Source organism: Peromyscus leucopus, chromosome 5, assembly GCF_004664715.2.
Source record: "Peromyscus leucopus breed LL Stock chromosome 5, UCI_PerLeu_2.1, whole genome shotgun sequence".
Lineage (NCBI taxonomy): Eukaryota > Metazoa > Chordata > Mammalia > Rodentia > Cricetidae > Peromyscus > Peromyscus leucopus.
In genome coordinates this window covers 48,082,922-48,104,490 of record NC_051067.1, presented here as the reverse complement: position 1 = coordinate 48,104,490, position 21,569 = coordinate 48,082,922, and the positions used below count along the sequence as shown (strand labels likewise).

The 21,569-nt window shown below is 48.8% G+C and overlaps 1 protein-coding gene across 2 annotated transcripts in view; it reads left to right on the top strand.

Moving 5' to 3' along the window:
- Positions 1 to 21,569, top strand: part of Gng4 (G protein subunit gamma 4) — a 43,973-nt gene that overhangs the window by 1,198 nt on the left and 21,206 nt on the right. For both annotated transcript variants that reach the window (XM_028859815.2, XM_028859814.2), the window contains exons 2-3: positions 17,712 to 17,816; positions 19,653 to 19,761. In XM_028859815.2, the coding sequence (XP_028715648.1) occupies positions 19,663 to 19,761 (99 nt within the window). In that variant the 5' untranslated portion in view covers positions 17,712 to 17,816; positions 19,653 to 19,662. The remainder of the gene's footprint in view (positions 1 to 17,711; positions 17,817 to 19,652; positions 19,762 to 21,569) is intronic.

Below are 21,569 nucleotides of genomic sequence, written 5' to 3'. Positions count from 1 at the left end.
CGACTGTCCCCAAAGCTGGTGCTGAAACGCGCTGCTGAGCTCGCGGGGCATAGCCTTGGGAGAGCGAGCTTTGCTTTAATTTTTAGTCGCCTGGGAAATAATGAGGCGAGATGCCAGTTATGGCTGCAAAAGGCGCCTTCATTTAGTCGAATCTGCTTCTTGTCGTGTATTTTGATCTAAGATGTGAGGATACCTTCAAATGTGGAAAGTTTGATCGGGTGATAGATAAATCCTGTCCTCAGGTCTCAGGGCTCCCGGGTCTGTAAAAGGCTGGCAGCACTCTGGCTGGCATCTCAATCAGAGCAAGCCTGCGAGGCTGTGCCGGGGTTCCAGTGAAAAAGCGTCACTCCTGCCTCCAGAGTGAGGCGTGATGGCCCCCACGGCTGCAGCAAGGCACCTGGGCTGGGTGCAGGCTAGCTAGTTCTTCATCACTGGAGCACCCCCGCCCCTCCGCCGCCCTTTTCCTCATGTTGGCTTGCAAGGAGGAAGGCAGCTACTTCCTCACCTAGGAGAGACCACTGTGGGAGGCACCTGGCGCTTTCAGTCCTGAGAAACAGCAGGCTGAACTTGGGGTTGATGGATTTCTCAGGCCTGCTGAGAGGTGGTACTGGTAATGTGGGGGCCTACTGGGGTGCATTGCCAACCAAGGGACTCTCGGGCTGAGAGAACTGTGACCATGCAACCCTCAGGCTCCAATCCTTACCCCTGTAATGAAGTCTAGAGAGGAAGCCGTGGAGGGACCCCGGGGCAGGAAACTGCACAGGGATGGAAGGGCCATCCCCACCAGTTCATGCCTGTTTGACCAGCCGCCTTCACCTTTTTCCTGGCAATCTGTGAGAAGGGAGCTTTCCTCTGTCCGTTGCAGAGTGTTTAAAGAATGGCTGCCCCCAGAGCTCCCAAATCTCAAATGCTCTTCAGAGTTGTGGAACACCAGATGGGCACAGGACCCTCCCTTGCCCTTGTCCCATCTCAGGATCCCTGGCCACTGGGGCTGAGAGTGTCTGTGTGCTTCCACCCACCCACAGCACACTCACACAGGGCACACCCAGCTCCTGCAGGGAAGGCGGCCAATGGTTGGCCAAGGTCTGGGTCTACTCACGGCCACACCCCACCGACACCTTTCTTACTTTGTCTCGCTTCATTCGGTTTGACAAGCAGGGCATGTCCAGAGTTGTATTAGACATTTCTGTGTGTTGGGGGGGATTTGAAGCAATGTCTGATTTTTTTTTTTTAAATCTACATTCTGCAATCCAATCTTGCTGGTTTCCTTTTTTTTTTTTTTCCTTTGCAACATTTTTATTTTCTTTAGACATATTCTACCATTGAGACTTTTAGTATTCAGGTCACAGTTATTCACTCAGTTTTCTTAAACCAAAAGCTGAAACTTCTTGAATTCTACAAAGACATCAAGACCGGATAGCGAAGAGATTTTCCCCGAAAGTAAGAGAAACCACACATGTCAGAGTAGGGGGATGGGAGAAAAGCAGAGGACCCTGCTACTAGAAGGCTTTAAGTGGCTGCCTAAAAACTAAGAAGAAGCCAAAGCTTTTCAAGAATCCAGAGGGGGAAACACAAGCGAAACTTCCACACAGGGAACAAGACAGGCAGGAAAAGCTGCTGCAAGATTCATGCAGAGAAATCGGGACACTTGTAAAGAGAGGGCTGCGCTGAGCCGTGGAGCGGCTGGGCCGGCAGCTGCTGCGGTCTCTGGCAGATGGGACTGTGTGGAAGCGGTGCTGCTGAGTCCACCAGGAGTGAGGACTCATGAGGAGTAATGGAGACACTGTACATCATGGGCCTGGAGGTCTTGGGGTGTCTACAGGCAGATCTACAAAGGCTGAGCCTGTCAGAGGCAGATAGGGCGGTGGGAGCCCAGGTGAGCAGGCCCAAGGCTGGGTGGGGGGGGGGTAGCGCTTGCTGGGTACGTGATGAGAATGGCCTCAGATGATCCTCAAGGGACAAAATTGCAGGCTTGAGGTTTGCAAAGCATCGTAGTTGACAAGTGTCCTGGCAGTGCCCTTGGTGGGTGGTGGGGACTTCAACAAAGGAGTGGAAAGATAACAAGTGAAATCTACTGAGCCACGTGGAAGAGAAGAGTGAGGGACTGAGGTTGGATGTGGCTCCTCCCAAAGACGACGACATGTCCTCCTTTCTCCTCAGAATTCTCTCTGAGGAGCTGGGTCAGCTCTGCCTTTGGAAATGAACATTGAAGAGGTTCCTAGAGAAAGGGGAAAAGCTTTCGTTGTCGCTTTGAGTGAGGTGCTGCTTCCCCCCAACACAGGGGCATACAGTGCTCATGAGCGTTAGCTGTCCCGGACTGCTCTTGTGGCCCTCTCCTTCCCTCTGGGTCCTGCTGGCATTGTGTCCGAGGCACAGCTTCAAGGCCTTTTCTTCACCCCCTCCAAGCTGTCCAAATAGAAGAATCGGGCTTAGAGATCAGGAGGGGATGATGGACCCCCCCCCAAAGAAAGGACCCACACTGTCACAAAGGTTGACAGTGGTCCAGCTGTTACCAGAAGCTCTTGGGAAGGTGGGGACAGACTCCACAGAGGGGTGATTATGCTCTGTATGGGGTCGGTCTTTACAAGGGTCAGGCTCTGGGAGGCAGGGCACAATGCGGGCACAGGCTTGGCCGGCCCCTTTATAGTAGCACAGCATGGACCACTCTGCGTGGGGCCACATGCCCCCAAAGTGACTGTCACACCCCTAAGCAAGAGTTGTGCACGTCTTCTCCCCACTACTCTTGGAGGCCTCTAGCAGCCCAGGGCGCTCACACACTGTCATCTGAGGCTTGCGAATCTCTTAGCTTTGTGGACAGTTGGGCATGCCTAGTGTTTGTGTCCACTCTAGGGTCTCTCCAGCCCAGCTGAGAAGTCATTTGGACTGCCTCGGCCTGCCGGCAGGTCATTTGTGGGTGAAAACTTCCAGCAGGCCCTTGCTGTGGCCCATCGCCTGTGGCACACTAAAAGGAAGTGAGTTGATGGCGTTTGGTTCTGTTCAGCTCTCTCGAGGAAGTTCTCCCCTCCATGTACCCAGCTAACTCGCCTCCTCTCAGCCCTTGGGTGCTTAGCCACCACCGCTCCACCCCTAGTCATCTGTCCAGAAGGGGCAGCCTGCTGCCCAGCAAATAGAGCCACGTTCTGCAGGCATGTTTGGTGTCATCTGAGGGCAAGAATGTTCTTTTGGTAGAGTGACAGGCTCTCTGACCTGCCAGGGCAGGGGTGGAGGGGGGGGGGTGGCCAAATGAGGTGATGGTGAGCAGTGGGTAGAGGATCCCAGTCCCTTAACTGACCTCCAGAGAAGAAACAAGGAAAGATAATGTCCTCTGAAGTTTCAGGGGCAGGGGAAGGTGGAGATTTAGGAACAGGACTCACTCAGTGTCACATACTTTCTCTTCAGTTGAATTTTACCTGAAGGGGAGATGCTGGCATCTTCAGGAGCCCACCTCCCACTATGGCCTCCCCAGCAGCAGTTCAGCATGTCGCTCCTTGCCTCTCTTCCTGCCTTGTGTCTTTTGTGTCTCTCCAGGCCAGTCCCTTCCGCACACATTCAATGCACACCCCAGGAAGCATGCCCAGTCTCCACTCTGCCATCCCAGGTTCCTAGGGTGTGCCTTTCTCCTGCCCTGGTTGGGGGGTACACGTGTGGTTGCTGTGTGATGCTCTTAGGTCTGGCTCCCCCCTCCTGCCTCCTTAGTCCCTCATTCTGTACATCTCAGTTGGGTTTTCTCACTGTGCGTTCTCAGCCGGAGATGATAGAGCAGCAGGGAACAGGATGTGGGCAGTAGAGGGAAGCACAGAGCTCCTGCCCTCTGGATGTGCATTTCAGAGGGGGATTATTCTCAAACAGTGGGGTGAAGATCTCTCAAAGGAATGGATTCAGCAGAGAAAACACAGCTACTTCAAGCAGAAGTGTATTTCATCAAATCAAAATAATAGTACACTCTGGAGAAATAGAGCGGGCTAACCCCGGTGGGTCTACCCACTGGGTCCTGTGTTGTAGACCTTTAAAGAGGTCCCAAACCATGGCGGGGTAACGGTTTTATAGGCTATTTCTTCCCATGATCTTCTTGAAAAGCCCGTAAGGGGAGTCAAGGATGTGAGGGTGATCTGGCTGTGGCATCGGTCACTACATTAATCAGCGGTGTTGATTTGGCTGATCTGCTTGGCTAGGTGGGTGTCCTCTACCTCCCTCATGGCTCTACATCCATCCCTCCTGAATCTACACACTTAGTAGGCGGAGAGGACAGCCTTCTGCAGTGTGGGAGGATGACCTCCCGCCATAGAGGAGGACGGTCCTGGTGAAAGGTAGCTGCACCCCCCTGACAGAGCCTCCAAACAAGCTCTCAAAGGGTGTCAAAACCACTGTGCAAATGACAGTATAATGAAGCCAAGGTCTCTGGAGAATGCAAACCCTTAGTGTAGTTGGTATACACGCGGGGATTGGGAAAGTGCCCTGGTGTTTTAGTTTCTGCTGCACAGGGAAGAACACCTTCAGCCTCCGGATGTCTAACCATGGACAGGTGTTCTAACCACCAGGGACACAGCGGCAGATGTCACTGGTTTCCTCACACCCCACTCCCCGTCAGCCTAGTCTCCTCATCACCAATAAGAGGCAAGAAACTCAAGAGTCAGGGCTGGGGAGATGACTCAGCAGTTAAGGGCACCGGCTGCTCTTCCAGAGGACTCGGGTTCAAGTCCCAGCACCCATGTGGCAGCTCACAACTGTCTGTAACTCCAGTTCCAGGTGATTTCCACAGACACACCAGCAGGCAAAACACCAAAGTACATAAAATAAAAATAAATCACCTTTTAAAAAAACCTCAAAAGTCATTTCAACAATAAATGAGCTTCTTGAGATAGAATAGGTGCATGCAGGAAAAATGAGACAAGGAATGGGTTGCCAGAGAGGGCGTGACAGGCTGGAGGAAGAGACGGCGGTTCTGTGGTACATATCACATGGGAGATAGCTCTCTCTTATTTTGAAATAAACCTCCTCGGGCCTGGGGGATCCATGGACACACCCCTGTGTTGGTTTTCTGTCTCTGTGATAAATGCCTGACGGGAGCATAAGGAAGCGTTGATTTGCTCTGGCTTTCAGAGGTTTCGGTCCATGGATGGCTGTCGCCACAGGCCAGAGGCAGTTACGCTATCAGGACTCCGTTGCAGCCAATGTTCCTTCATGGGTTCAGTAAGAGCATTCTTAGGGCCAGGGCCATTTGGAGTGTGTCATTTAAGGCCTCTGTCTCATCCTGGTCCTATCCTGTGTCACCTCTCTCTGCCCTCCTGCCCACCATGATGTGAGGAGAGCCCGGGGAAACTGAGCTAAAAGAAACAATCCCTCTCCTTAAGATGTTCTGTCAGGGTCAGGTCACTAAAATGATAAATTAACACATCTTGGTGGAAAGAAGGAAAGCCACCTTCCTGCACTGTCCATCCTCTGAGAAGGTGGAATGTCCCCCTTTCAGAAAGACACTCAACAAGGGGGCCCTGGCACAGAGGTCAGATGCTGTCATCCAGGAGGGGATGGAATTTGTCCCTGCTTGTCTCTGGCCCAACCTGGCATTGTCTGCTACTCCTGTGCTCAGGGACAGGTCACCGTGAGCAGATCTGCATGGTTTCAGATCTGCACTGGGCTGTCAGCCCCTTGAAGACATAGCCAGGTCGGCTTGCACATCTCCTTTCCTGGAAAAGATCTAGATCGTTTCCAGACTTGTGTGTCCCATTTATTCTTCCACTACTGCTAAAATATTCTCTCCCATGCATAGCATACTCGAGCAACATGAATGAGTCTTGTCTGCAGAGAAAACCACTGCAGAGAGCTCTTTGTAACGTGTGTAACAGGTGAGTCAGCGCTGCGTCGGTGGGCGGCAGCCGTCCGCCGGAGCCACGCTTCCTCGCTCTCTGGAGGCAGCTGTCTCTGAGCAGTCATTTGGTGTGATGCATTCTGTGAATACACAATGAAAACTACACTCGTCGGTCTTTTCTTTCAGGATCAAGCTATTAACTTGATCTCCGATCTCAAAAGGAGGAGGGAGGCGTGTGACAGCATCTGGCAGACCATGAATTTGCCAGTTGATGTCATTGGTTTTGTTCCCACTGGCAGCATTTTGTTTGATTGTCATCATCTTGGGGCAAGAGAACGACAAAGCAAATGCAGAAAGATGGAAGCTTGGTTGAGTCACACAAGTAATTGAAAATGGAAATAGATTTTTGTAGCAAGTATGACTCCTCGTATATTGTCCCATCTGAAAAATACCTTTTCCAAACGTTCAAGCTACATCTCTAGACCCAGCAACCCATCGATTCCATTTTTCCAGCACAGTCTACAAGCCATTCTGCAGCCTCAGTGGGCAGTGTGTGTCCCAGGAGGAGTGCATGTAGACTAAATCATGTCTCTACTTTGTTCTACCCATGACATGAATCAGCTTTGGCCAGTGTATCCATGCTGTATATGGTACCTACCTGTTAGTTACTTAGTAGCCATCTCAGTTAGCAAATTGTCACAGTATTTGTGTTCAGGAAAGAACAACCTTTTTCATAGGTAAATATGCGTAGGAAAACCCATAGCAGTTTCAGGCATTCACAGGGATGGGGGGAAGGGCCTTGAAATGTACTCCCTGCAGATGAGGAAGATGACTGGATTTGGACAGAGACAGACTTGGAAGTTAAGTAATAACAGACCATAAGCAATTCAGGTCAGGTCTCCACTGACAGAAGAGAGGTGCAGAGAGAAGACATGAGTAAGACGTGTACAGATGCAAGATGAACTACGTTTGATTGGCTAATGTGGAAAGTCCTTGTTAATGGGGTTAGCTGGTTTCTGATTGGTTAAGCTTAAGTCTCCTCTTACTGTTGATGTTGAGATGAATTTGCTTAGGTGGGAACCCTAGGTGCAGAAGCTACCAGGACTGGGGCTGCTGTGGGATGCTTGCTATGTATGCGCAAGCCCTGAGAAGACACAGGGAACCGTGAAATGCATGCTGCTAAGTGAGGGAAGTCAGTCGCAGACAGCGATCCCAGCTACATGACATTTCAGAAAAGAAAACTCTGGAGACAGTAAAACTATCAACAATTGGGGCCAAAAAGATAACTCAGTGGGTAGATGTGCTTGCTGCTGAGCCTAGGGACATGAGTTCTATCCCCAGGACCCATGTAAAGGTGAAAGGAGAGAACCAACTTCACAGTTGTCCTCTGACTCCCCATGTGCCATGGAACATGCATGCCAAAATGTACACGTATCGCACACACAGTAATAAACAAATACTTTTGAAGGTTAATAATTGCCAGGGGAAGGGCCAGGTGGATAGATGGTGTACAGAGAACTTCTGAGGCCGAGAGTCTATTCTGTAGGATGCATGGCAGGTGGATGTGTTACACATTCGTGCAGACAGGCCTACAGAATATTCACTCCAAGAGAGAGCCGTGGCGTAAACTGGTCAGTGTTTGTGGTCTGTCAGAAATGCCCGGCTCAGAGGTGGAATGCTGATTGTGGGGGAGAGTGTGGGTGGGCTCAAGGGCGTATAGGAACTCTGTGCTTTCTGCTCAGTGTTTCTGTGAGTCCAAAACTGCTATAAAACTAAGTGGAGCGTGGTGATGTATTTACATAGTCCCAGTCCTAGGGAGGTGAAGGCAAGAGGACCAATTCAAGGTCAGCCTCAACTACCTAGTGAGTTTGATGCCAGCCTGGGTGACATATTACACACACACACACACACACACACACACACACACACACACACACACGAAAGAGGAAGTTGGGGAGGAGGCAGTTGGAGGTGTAGCTCAGTTGGTAGAGTGCTTGCCTAGCATACCCAAAGCCCTGGGTTCAACCCCCGCACTACACAGACCAGACACCGTGGCACATGCCTAGAACAAGCTAGAACGAGGTAGAAACAAGAGGATCAGAAGTTCAAGATCTTCCTTGACTACATTGTGAGTTTGAGGCCAGACTGAAATCTATGAGTTTCCTCTCTCTCAAAAGAAAAAAAAAAGTAAGCCTGTGTTTGAAAAGAGCTAGGGAAAGTAGCAGGAGAAGTTTGAGAGGGTGAGAGAGAAGAGAATTGTCTCAGGGCAAGGAGAGAGTGCAGGGAGGGGAAGGGATGCCATTCGCGGGTCCTCATGTAGGCGACAAGGTCTATATCCAAAGGACATGCTTCCTTAGTCCCTCCTCTAAAACCCAGGAAGACCATCAGGTAATACCACTTCCACGGGCTGGCGACTGCCTGCTCCAACCTATCCCTCCCACCTTGGGTCCTCAGCAGACTCTTGCTTCTCCAGGGATCCTTAGAGGCCAGCTGTCCCCAGGCTGCAGACAGTCGGCCATGTGGTACCGAGAGCCGCACCTCAGCAGCAGCATGTTTCTGCCACTCAGGGGCCTGTTCTCAATGGCACTGTAGGCCAAGGCACACTGCAAGCTGACTGAAGAACCTGCCAAGCGAGGTGTGGTGCAGACAGGCAAAGCTGTGCACTGCCTCGGTGCACAGAGCTCGCTTGAACTTGTGCAGAGATCTCACTTGGAAGCAAGTGAAACAGGAAGTAAATTTATACGATGTAGAGTCCTCAGACTTTGGAACAAAGTCAGCCTATTCAGATAAATGGATGGATTCTTCATTAATTCAAATGTTAATGGTTTGCCCTAAGAATAGTGATAGGAAATTCATCCTTCTTGAATAATAATACCAGGAGCTGGACTATGACAGCATTGTTCTTTCTTCAATTAAAATTGCATGGAAAACTCAAAACTTATCATTTTTCCCCAAATGTCACTTCCCATTATAAAAATAGCTTTTCTGTGGACATGATGTCATGTGAGACAGAACTTGACATAATCTGAAGTACCAGACTACCTTCCCCGCTCTGCCCTAGCAGAGGCCTGCAGGCTCCTTTGTTTTAACTGTGTCTGAACCCCAAAAACCTAGGGATCTCCACCTCCCTCGCCAGCATCCAGGGAGTCTCTGCAGTTTTATAATTACAATTTTCAAGTGTCTGTTCTGTGTCTTTGCTGTAGACTCGGATATAGAATAGAAACAACCATCTCACCCTTCCTTCTTCAGCTTGGAGAGCCAGGGATGTAGCAACAGGAAGGACATGAAGCCTTCCTCCTTGCTAAGCTGCTGGTTGGTAGGGAGACAGAGAGAATGAGTGTGTTGTCGCCAGGGGAGGTGGGAGTGATCAGGAAAGATGTCCTGGAGGTCATGAGAGTTGAGTAGGTGTGAATCAGACAAGAATAAAAAGGTGTCAATGGAGGGACTTAGAGTGTCCAGGATGGAGCAAGCTCACAGCAGCCCCTCCCTCCATAACTGCAACTAAGACTCCAGAAAAGCAGAAAGGGCAATGATCAGAGGGCTCCAGAGAGCACAGGAAGGTATGTGGATGGTGCAAGAGGTGCGTCACAAGAGAAGCCACCCAACTGGAGATGAGTCTCCTTCTGTTTTACCCCAGCTTTCATGGAGTTGCCCGAGTTGTCTGGGAGGAGCTGACGTGTAGGAAGCTGGTGTAGTGCTGGGAGAGAGACGGCCTTTCTACGTGGAGGACTGGGTGGTCTGTGGTTCTTCCCTTCTCCTCTCACAGCTTTGCTGTTTTAGAACTGGGGTGAGGTGGCAGCCCTTTGGGCTGTAGCTTTAAGATAAACTCTGTTTTTCCCTCCAAGGAAATAGGAAAGGATCTCCTATGAAGTAGAATGTGTGAGAGGAATCCTGGAGAGGGGGAGGGGGGAGAAGAGGATCACCACATCCGTTTTATTAACCACAGAATTACAGCCTCATCTCTGTGTGTGTTTAGGACAGGCCCAAAGATCCAAAAGCCGTGAGAACCAAAGTAAGAGTGACACTGCCACTAAAATCTCAGCAGACCTCTAGATGCCATGGCATGGAATTGCAAAGACTTTAAAAACTAACCTAATAGAGCACACACTTCTACACATTCTGAGCGCCAGAGAGCATATTACATAGGAAATTAGAAAATTCTTTGAATTCATATTAATTTGTATGGGGCTCAGCTAAAGCTGTGCTTATAGGTAAATTTATACCACTCACAGCTTATTTTTGAAAAGAAGAAAGACCTTAAATCATTGACAACCCTTGTCTTCATAAATTAAAAGATAGACAAATAGAAAATTAAACCCAAAGATAGCAGAGAAAGGAAACAATAAATGGGGGGTGGGGAGGAGGGACACTGAAATTTAGGACACAAAAGCAATACTAAAAAAAAGAAAAGGAACCAAAGCAAATTCTTTGAAAACGTCTATAGCATTAACCTTCTAGGCAGACTCAGACAAAGAGGATACACACTTCCAACATCAGGCACAAAAGGGGAGGCATCACTACAGATCCTACAAATGTTAAAAGGAAGGTGTCGGAAAGAACTTGAGTTCAGTCCCTGGAACGTGGTGGGAAGAGAGAACCAACTCCCACAGATTGTCTTCTGATCTCCACTATGACTATGGTATTCATGCACCACCCCTAGTCATTTCTCAGAGAGAGAATTATACGTTCATAAATTCAACGGCTTTGATTAAATGTCTGAACCCCATGGAAGATACACTCAAAGCTCATACAAAAAAGAAGTAGAAAAACTGAATAGTCATAATTGTACTAACAAATGTGAATTGGGAGTCAAAGACCTTTTAACAAAGAAAATTCTAACACCACATGTTCTTTTGGGAAAATTTTACCAGACATTTAAGGGGAAAGTTATGCTAATTATATCCAAGCTTCATGAGATAATTTGAAGATAAGGGCACATAGCTTTGGAAGGCAGGGTTATTTTAATGCCAAAACCTGACAAAATGTTGTATGAAACTAGCAGATCAGTATCCAACATGAGCTGGTCGCACAGCCTTGAAATCCCATCCCTCAGGATGTAGAGGCCGGAAACCAGGAGTTCAAGGCTAGCCTCAGCTACATAGTGAGTTTGAGGCCAGTCTGGGCTATATGAAATTTTATTCTCAGTTTCTGAGGTACCAACCAGTCCATGATCAGTTGGCCCTGGTTTGGCAAAGCAAAGCTACTCACCTGGTATCCAGAGAGAATAGAAAAAATAAGAGGAAGAGACCAGGGCCTCAGAGTCCCCTTCAAGAACACACAGCTCTACCTTCGGAAAGTGACGTTTGGAGGACAAGCTTTTGACCATGGGCTATTGGAAAATACTCAAGTCCAAAGTACAGTAAACTTGGCGACCACGTGGAGTGTATGCATCTTAGGTGCAGAAGGCCAGGAGGAGGGTATACACAGTTGGGGATCTCCAGTGATCCAGTGTGCCCGAAGCAGGTGAGAGATGGGGAAGGCCAGAGATGGAGATGGAGAAGGAAGGGGTGAGGGGCCAGAAGCAGGTCATGCTGCCTGAGAGTCTTGCCTCACTGGCCACCTCTCTTCACTGCTACCCTCCCTCTGCTAACCCCCCTCTGCTACCCTCCCTCTGCTACCCTCCCTCTGCTACCCTCCCTCTGCTAACCCCCCTCTGCTACCCTCCCTCTGCTGCCCTCCCTCTGCTATCCTCCCTCTGCTACCCTCCCTCTGCTACCCTCCCTCTGCTAACCCCCCTCTGCTACCCTCCCTCTGCTACCCTCCCTCTGCTGCCCTCCCTCTGCTAATCCCCCTCTGCAACCCAACTGACAAGCACACGGGAGCAAACGGTATACAAAAGCATTACCGACTGTTTACATTTCTAGAGGTCAGAAGTCCAAAACATGTCTCTAAGAGTTGAAGCTGCCGGGCAGTGGTGGCGCACGCCTTTAATCCCAGCACTTGGGAGGCAGAGCCAGGCGGATCTCTGTGAGTTCGAGGCCAGCCTGGTCTACAGAGCGAGATCCAGGACAGGCACCAAAACTACACAGAGAAACCCTGTCTCAAAAAAAGAGAAAAAAAAAAAGATTTGAAGCCAAGGTCTAGCAAGGCCATGTTATCTTGAGGGGCTCTCAGGGAAGTCTTTTACCTTTCTTTTCCCAGATTGTGGGGGCTGAACACTTTCAAACTTGGCCCTGCGTCCCCTTCAAGGCCATGGGTGTAGCATTTTCATGTCTGACTCCGACTCCCACCTAGTCCCATGTCCCCCCTTTCACTTATGAATACCCTGTGATCACATGAGGCCCAGTGGATGATTCAGGACAACCTGCCTATCTTAAGATCAGCTGGTCAACAGCACTAATCCCATCTGCTACTGTAATCCTCCATGTCATGTAACACAGCATGTTCACAGAGTCCGGCCGGGGATTAGGACACTGGGGGAAAGCCATTATTCTGCGACCATATCCTGGAAACCAGATAAGATAGTACATGTTAGCTATGTTGCCAAGCAACCTACTTATAGTAGAAATGGGTCCTGGTTGGTAAATAACATGGGCCCTGGAGCAGCTGGGAATGAACCTCAAACACTGGATACAGACATCACTTTGGACTTCTCTGTCCTGTGTTTGGCATCTGTGTGAGACTAGCTATTATTATTGGATCGGGAGAAGCCACAATGTAAATTGAATGGCTGAAGCCCAAGCTATAAAGTATATCAAAGTTCCCTGTCATAGTCTTTAATTTGCACAGTGGCTCATGGTGAAATAGTTGAGAAACCATGCTCCTGTGAGGAGGTTGTGGGGACAGGGTGTCCACTCCGATCCAGGTTGCCTGAGTGGAATGACACCTATTTACCTGTAGTTTCCTTCAGGGGTGAGGATATTCAGCTGACTCTCAAGATGACTGAGTATGAGTAACATTCGTCATGTGACTCTAAAATATCTCTTTAGGTGTCCTTGAGAACAAATAAAGCTATGCTCTACCAAGTGGAGAGGGACTCAAAACCTCCCTCTTCTAGCCAAGGAGCTGTTGACAGTTACTGGCTTCGGGGGAGGGAGAGTCAGATTTCTTTAAGGGTGTGGCTCCTGGTAGGTCAGCCACCCTCCTACGGATGGTCCCACACCCAGGAGTATATGGGCAGTGTAAACTAGACTTGGTGGGCTATAAAAAAAAAAAAAAAGAGGCATGAAGTTGCATGAAGTTGGGAGGGGGTGGATGTTGGGAGGTGGAGCTGAGAAGAGTTAGGGGAAGGAGAGGAGATGAATGTCATCAAAATACATTGTATACAGGTATGAAGTAAAAAAGTAAACACGTTTTTTAAAAGCAATGTAGAAATGAACAAATATGGTAAAAGATAAACAATTGTTCAAAGAGTTGATAGACACAAGGTTATTTGGTCTCCTAATTCTTTCTACTTTGCTACATTTGAAACACATCTAAGAAAATAAATCCTTGGGTGTTGAAAACTGCTCAATCTCATTCTCCCCCTCTATCTCTCCCTCCTTTTCTCTCCCTCTCCCTCTCCCATTGAGACAAGGTATTACTAAGTAGCCCAGCTAGCCTGGAACTCAGCATCCTCCTGGCCCTAGCCTCGCCAGCTGCTGAGATGACAAGTGTGTGCCTCCATTCTGGGAAGCTGACGGCTGCCCCCTTTCCTTGTGCAGTAGTAACTTCAGGTGAATTCACAGCTCCCTTCCTTTTCCATCCTGGGTCACAGATAGTGTGGCGTCCCTTGTTGACCACTCTAAGATATTTACTCAGTGTGTGACATCCTGGGGCACTCAAATCCAATTCATCCCAAAGCTGTGTTGGAAGACCCTTGAGTGTAGACACTCCTCTGCTTATGACGGGCCGCATCCCAACTGTGGCTAAGAGGAAAATGTATTTAACATCCACCCCTCAGACATTGCTCAGCAGCATGGCACAGGACATTATTGCCTGCGACATCTCAGTACTGTGGGACTGTAATCGTTGCTGCTGCCCATGCTGGGGTGTTTTTTTCCAGTGCTGGTGACCTTACCCAGGGTCTTGAACATGCCAGACACGGTCTCTCCCTCTCAGCTACACTCACAGCTCCAGGTTCATGTCTTATTGCTTATCACCGGCTGGATAAATGGTTCCAATTCAAAAGTCATTTGTATGGCTGTGTACTGCTTCAGACTATAGGAATCCAGGGCTCAGTACGTGATGTCTCTGAATGCAGGAAAAACCCCTGCTCCACGCTTGTCCACAAGGACTTCCTGTGGCTGGTCTACTACAGAACCTTAGGGGGAACGTGGCATCTTTCTTACATGACTGCTTGCAGCTCCTTCCCCTAGAACCCAAAAGGAGTTTGACTCTGTGCAATAGACACCGTACAATCCCAGAAGCAGTAACGGCTGACCACTCCAGGCCCTACATTTTAGATCCCCCCACACAAACCAGTCCTTGCCTTGTTATATTGGCTCTCCAAAATATGACCCTAACCCTCGGCACTTTTGAACCAGATGTCAAAGCCTCTGTAAGGCAGCAGTTTCCATATCTCTGCACACCAACCTCTATTGAAATATCACCTGGCTCATGAAGGGCAAGGCTGCCACAACAAAGAGACTCTGAGTAAGGGACTTTGACATGTCAGCCCAGTGGTGAGGAGCCAGGCTGACAGAAAGGCCAATGGTTTTTTTCAGCAAAACAGCTCCTTCCTTCCAGTCTTCCCCGTCACTTCCCTGGGCCCATGATTCTCAGACTGTCAGCACCTGTCACCTGTAAGGACTGTTATACTGCTTCCTACTCCTAGGTTACAGAACTTGTTCAGTAAGTCAGAGCCAAGGATGAGAATTTGCAGGGGGGGGGTTGGGGGGAGGGCAGAGGTTGGTTTTTCGAGACAGGGTCTCTCTGTGTCGCTTTTGGAGCCTATCCTGGAACTCGCTCTGTAGACCAGGCTGGTCTCAAACTCACAGAGATCTGTCTACCTCTGCCTCTGGAGTGCTGGAATTAAAAGCCTGCTAGGGAATTTGCATTTTTAGGTGAGAAAAGATGTGGTTTAGTTCACAGTCTCAGAGCTTTCAGCCCAGTGGTCAGGAAAGCATCTCAAGACAGTTGGGTTCATGGCCATGAGAGAGCATGACAGAGGCTGTGCACATCATGAACCAGAATGCTGAATATCCGTTTTTCCACCATACCTCAAGGGATACTGATGTTGCTGGCTCGGGGACCGGCCACTATGCATTTTTTCTACCAGGACACTAGGGACACAGGAAACAATAAAACAGCCTCAGGGGCTGGAGAGGTGGCTCGGCACTTAAGAGCACTAGATGCTTGTCCAAAGGACCCAGGTGCAATTCCCAGCACCCACAAGTCCCACAACCATCTGGAACTCCAGTTCCAGGTGGATCTGATGCTCTCTTCTGACCTCCATGGGCACCAGGCGCACAAGTGGCCACAGACAAACCATCTCTTCACTTAAAAAATAAAAATAGATAAAACAGAGCATTCAACTTCAGTGCACTGATGGCCAAGGGGTAGACATTCAGTGATCTCAGCGTATAGCTGCAGCACCTTGTTTAGAAATCAGCACACACACCCCACCCCAGGCTGGGGAGACTATTTTTGAAAACATCGTAGCAAAATTTCATGCCATTAAAAAGCAATTTTCTCCAGTCAGAAATCAAAGGAGGCCGAATCCCTTCACTACCAAACACTTGCCGAGATTTAAGACAGTTAAGAAAGGGCTCAGCAAGCCGGGCGGTGGTAGCGCACGCCTTTAATCCCAGCACTCGGGAGGCAGAGCCAGGCGGATCTCCGTGAGTTCGAGGCCAGCCTGGGCTACCAAGTGAGTCCCAGGAAAGGCGCAAAGCTACACAGAGAAACCCTGTCTCGAAAAACCAAAAAAAAAAAAAAAAAAGAAAAAAGAAAGGGCTCAGCAGTTAAGAGGCTTGAGAGCACTCACCGCTTATGCAGAAGAACTGAGTTCGGTTCCCAGCGCCTACAGAGCAGCCTACAACCATTTGTAATCCCAGTTCCAAGGGACCTCACACCTCTTCTGGCCTTCTCCGGGTCCTGCGCATACATAGTATACATAAACTCATGCAAGCATACACTTACACACATAAAAATAATAAGAATATTTAAAAAGAAATGGTAAGACACAAGGGCAGTTGTAGTAGTTGTTTTTGACTCTTTTGGCTCTTTGGGGGCCGCCACCCTGCTCCCAAATAAATGTGCACGGAGGCTTAATTTTTCTTACGAATGCCTGGCCTTAGCTTGGCTTGTTTCTAACCAGCTTTTCTTAAAGTATCCCATCTATTTCTTGCCTCTGAGCTTTTACCTTTCTCTACGTCTTGTTTACCTTTTCTTTACTTCTTACGCTATAGCTTGCTGTGTAGCTGGGTAGCTGGCCCCTGATGTCCTCCTCCTTCTCTCACTCCTTGATCTTCTCCCACATTTCTCTTTCTATTTATTCTCTGCCTGCCAGCCCCACCTATCCTTTCTCCTACCTTGCTTTGGCCATTCAGCTCTTTATCAGACCAATCAGGTGTTTTAGACAGGCAGAGTTACATAGATTCACAGAGTTAAACAAATGCAACATAAAAGAATGCAACACATCTTTGCATCATTAAACAAATATTCCACAGCACAAACAAATGTAACACATCTTAAAATAATATTCTACAACAGCCAGTATCTTAACGCCTCACTGGGACCTGGGCATACCAGTGGGATGATGTGTGAAAGACTTTCCAAGTGTTGGGTGGAAGGTGAGGTGCAAATGCCAAGTGAATGAGAAGCGACAAGTCTAGACTTTTTTCTGAGGTGCTGTTGTCTCTCAAAGTGCCCCCAAAGCCAATGGTACTGTGACAGTGATGTCCCCAAGGACAATGACACTTCACATCTGCAACTATCTCAGTGTCTTCTGGGAAGTGCCTTCACCTCAGGCTCACTTAACTGTCACCAAACTGTCACCGTGTCACAGCGTCTGTGTTCAAGGAAAAGCTAACCTTTTTCATTGGTATACATGCATAGGCAAACCCATAGCATGTGTAGGGTTCAGTGTGGTCTATGATTTTTAGGCATCTACTGTGTACATGTGCGCACACACACACACACACACACACACACACACATCCACCCTTTCCCATTTTTTCCCCTTGGTCTTTTGTTTGTTTGTTTTATTTTCACACAGGGTTGGTCTGTCTATCTATCTATCTATCTATCTATCTATCTATCTATCTATCATCTATCTCTCAAGATGGCCTCTTACATGTAATCCCTCTGCCTCAGCCTTTCAAGTACTGAAATAACAGTCAGGCATGACTAGCTCACATTTTTTTTAAAAAGATGTATTTATTTTTATTTTATGTGTATGAGTGTTTGCCTGCATCTATTTATGTGCACATGTGCATGCTTGGTGCCTGCAGAGGCCAGAAGAGGACATCAGGTCCCCTATGTGGGTGCTGGGAACCAAACTCAAGTCCTCTGCAGCAGTAGCCAGTGCTCTTTACCTCTGAATCTCAAATATATTTTTATGGCAAAAAAAAAAAAAAAATATATATATATATATATATATATATATATATGGTGTGTAGAGATACCACAGTAGAACCTATTCATCTCTACAATTGATAGTTGTCAATCATTATAATTTAAAAAATAAAGAAAATTCCTGCAAACTCCTTCCTCTTGGCATGCTAGATTGGCAAGAGGAAAGGGCAGGACAGCTGGGCATATAGGTTGTGGCCAAAGCGGAGTTGTCTGGCATTGGGGTGCCCTTGCCTTTAGTTGTGTCCCAGACTGATTCATCTTGGAATCTCTTCGTCCTTCATCTGTCATCCCCCAAGGCTAGTATGAGAGTCCCTGGGCTTACAGGCAAAGCCGCTGAGCTTGGGCAGGACAACCAAGGAAGCCCGTGAAGAGCCTGGAGACAACATCTATCTGTTTGTGTTTTCAGGAGAACCCCACAGCAGGACCCTGAATCGGCCTCTCCTCCATCAGCCCACTGCTGCTACCCCCAGCGTCCAGTGCCTGGATCTCTCCCTGTTCCACCTCTCAGCAGGTAAGAATGGTTCTCTACAGAGCAGAAAGGTGAGACTCGGAGAGCAGGGTCCCCATGGTGACAGAAGTTCCTCATACCATCTCTGTCAGTCTAGACTTCCTCTTCCCTAAGGACACTATTAGCCAAGGCAGATGAAGGTGTGATGACTCCCGCCATTCTGGAAATCCTTTCCCTGAGTCAGGTCCTATCAACGGCCCTCGGATGAAACTGCCTCATCCTGGCTCCCATCCGAAGTTGGCACTTGAGTTGGGAGCCACTGAGGCAGCCTGCCAGAGGTCCCTAGATGACCTGTCAGTAGAAATTTGCCTGTGTGCCCAAGGAAACTGACCTCAAGGCCCCAGGGTGGCCCTGAGCATTTGACTCATTTTTCCTTTGCCTCGCCTTCCTGGAGGTCAAGCACCCAGTCAGTGTCCCCTGGAGGCAGCATGGATGTCCAGCATTGTCACCACCCCTGTGTGGAGTGCTGTCCTCTAGGCATGTTTGCTGGTATCTTCTTCATCAGGGCAGCTGCGGCTACTCAGAGGCTGTAATACCCTCATAGAAGGAGGGAGAGGCGTCACCATACCTGGGCTTGAGCCGCTTCCTCCCAAGGCTGAGTGTCATCCTGCCCTGGCTGTCTGTGGACTCTGAGGAGCTAGAGTAGGTAGGGGTGGGAGGCTAACTGAAGAGGAACTCCATCTGCATCCATGTTGGGATGGGATTGTTCAGTGATACGGCTGCCTTGAGGTCACCAGCGATCTAGCTGCGACTCACGCCTCGCCTCGTAAGCAAGCCCAATAAACTAATTGGTTCGCCAAGCTGGACTGTCATGGGATTCTTACTGTGTCGGGGAGGGGGGTGGGGAACGACACTGTCTCTCTGGGAAAGCTCATGTCCCGTCCCACCCCGCTTTGTCTCTAGTTCATTTCTTCCTAGATACTCACTTGGGTCTTGTAGAGGCAGCTAGTGGGCTCAGAAAAGCAGAGGTATCACTCACGTGGAGTCTCAAACACCCCTGGGTGAGTCGGGGAGGGGGATGACTCCAAAGCCTCCCTCTTGGGCTACCTTTCAGAGTTCTTCTGTCTCCAGCTCCATCTGGCTAAAGCCATTTCCTTCTGCACTTCCAGCCATCCCAAGTGGCTCGCTCCACTGTGTCAGCCCCACCCCACCCCACCCCCGCCCCTGCGTGCGCACTCTCTCTCTCCCAGGCCAGGCAGAGGATCCCCCTGCCCGAGGGGTGCATTGGTCCTGGAAGAGCAGGACAGACCAAGGCTAGGGCTGGCTAGGAGGTCCCTGGAACTCAAACTCCCAGTTACTTGTGGCTCTCCTCTTGGCTAGGAGGTTTCCAAATGAGACAGGAACCCACACCTGCCGAACTCTGCTTTGAGCAGCTGACCTAGCTAATACCAAGAAAGCCTTGTCAAAAAAAAAAAAATGCCTGTGAGCAAAAGCCATTGCGTAGTGGTGCAGGTGTCCACTGTCTCTCCCCACAGGGTAACGGGCACTCAGTGATCCCAGCCTTCGCCTCTGCTTCACTCGGCACCTAGGGGAGCCACTGTCCTTTACATTTGTGTTTGCCTGACTTCAGCCACACACTGTGATCATTAGTCTCCCTCAAGCAATTTCTCCTTGCATGAGTGACAGAGAATCCTTCTCAGGGGACAGTTAACACTATAATGTCTTGTCTTGGCCATGTGGTGTAGATGTGTGTCCAGGCAGGGAGAATTTCTTCTTTCTAAAAGAATCAATCTGGCTGCGGGGAGAATCTACAGGTGATGGGATATAGGAAGAGTGGGAAGGGGCCACCTTCCCCCGGGGCAGCAGCACCTCAACCCTCTCCCTGGGGTTATTTTACAGGGAGCACAGGATGAAGGAAGGCATGTCTAATAACAGTACCACCAGCATCTCCCAGGCCAGGAAAGCCGTGGAGCAGCTGAAGATGGAAGCCGGCATGGACAGGGTGAAGGTAAACTCGCTCAGCATGTTCCTCCTTGTTCCAGAGTGGCTCGGTGAGGCTCAGTTCCCCAACAGAGCAACAGTCTCAGTGGGTGTGTGTTTGTGCCAGAGCTCTGAGCCTACCATGATGCAGTCCATGGTGTGTGTGAGTTCCATAAGGAAGTGCCAAAAATAGACTGTCCTTCCCACGAGCTGTATTAACTATTGTGATACAGTAGGATGGAAAAGAGAGACGGACCATGAGGTTGATCACTTTATGTCTCCCCAGTGTTAGGATAGAGGTTAGACGGCAACATGATTTGGGACAGGCACAGCTAGGGCTGACTCATTGAACCAACCTGTGTGTATTAAATATTCCCTGGGGGGACGGGGTGAAGGCAAGTGCCTGCCACCTCCCACCATGGGTGTTTGGAGTCCCTTCCCCCTGGAGTTACTGCAAGGAGAGGAAGCCTTGGTTTCCACTGGTGCACACAGAGATGAGTTGGAGACTTGAACTGGAGTGTGTGGCTGTGAAATGCAGCAGCTCACGGCTGTGATAAGGTTAGGACTCCTCTCCCCCAGGAATGACATCAGCGAACTGGAGTCCACCATGCCTGTGGTCTTCGAGGACCAAATCCAAGGGTCTTGTTCAAGTGTTCGGCGTGTGAGTTACTGTTCTCCTTGCCATGACAGCGTTCCTGGGGAAAGCAAACTAAGGAAGGAAGGGCTTTTCTTATCTGGCTCACGGTTTAAGGGTACAGTCCATCTCACTGGGAAGATGTGGTGTGAAAGTGGCTGCCCTTTGGTAGGGGATGAGGTGGAGTGTCACAGGGTGTCCAGTCAGGAAGCAGAGAGGTGAGTGCTCAGCCTATTTCCTCCTTTTTATTTAACCCAGGATCCTAGTCTGTGCGCTGGTACACACAAGGCTTCCCTTCCCTGAAGTGTTTATCTAATTATTCTTTATCCATAAAAACGTGGCAGTCAGATATCGAGGTAAGAACCTGAACGATCAGAGAAGCGGTGGAGAAGTGACCAGTCACCTCTTCTCTCTTTCCTCCATCCAAAAAGGGCTGAGGGTCTTTCTAAGCCCCACTCTACTACTTCCTGTCTCTCTCTCTAGGTCCTCAGTCCTCCAAAACCTCTATGGCTAATTTTGGTAAGTTAGTAGCTAACTCTGCCCTCTGATTTGAAGCAAATTTTATTGGTAGTCTTGGGAGTGTCTGAGTCCAATCAAAAGATCCTATAACATTTCCCCTTTGTCTAAATAAAAAGGGAAGGTTTTAACTCTAACACAGTAAAACTATATACAGTAAGAACAATTATCAAGCCAGGCAATGGTGGCACATGCCTTTAATCCCAGTACTCGGGAGGCAGAGCCAGGCAGATCTCTGTGAGTTCAAGGCCAGCCTGGTCTAAAGAGTGAGATCCAGGAGAGGCACCAAAACTACACAGAGAAGCCCTGTCTTGAAAAACAAACAAACAAACAAACAAAACGAACAATTATCAAGTAAGAATTACATTCACAATGTCCAGTCTATTGCATTTGGCAAATTCAGAGAAAATACTCCGTTATCTATTCTATCTTGGTGAGTCCAAAGTTTAATACCTAATTCACTTTCTAGTCTAACTTGTATTACCAACCCAAAACTATCTTTTTAGACCTTAAAATATTTTCTTAGCTAAACAATTTATGCTTTTATGTCTCTCAGCCTCATACACTTTATACCTCTTTGGTGAGTTTCTTTTCTGAATTTTGTAACAAGGAATACTATAACTGTCTCATCTTCAACTCCATCAAAGACCTGAGAAGGAAATAATATTACCTGATTAAGCAGGAAG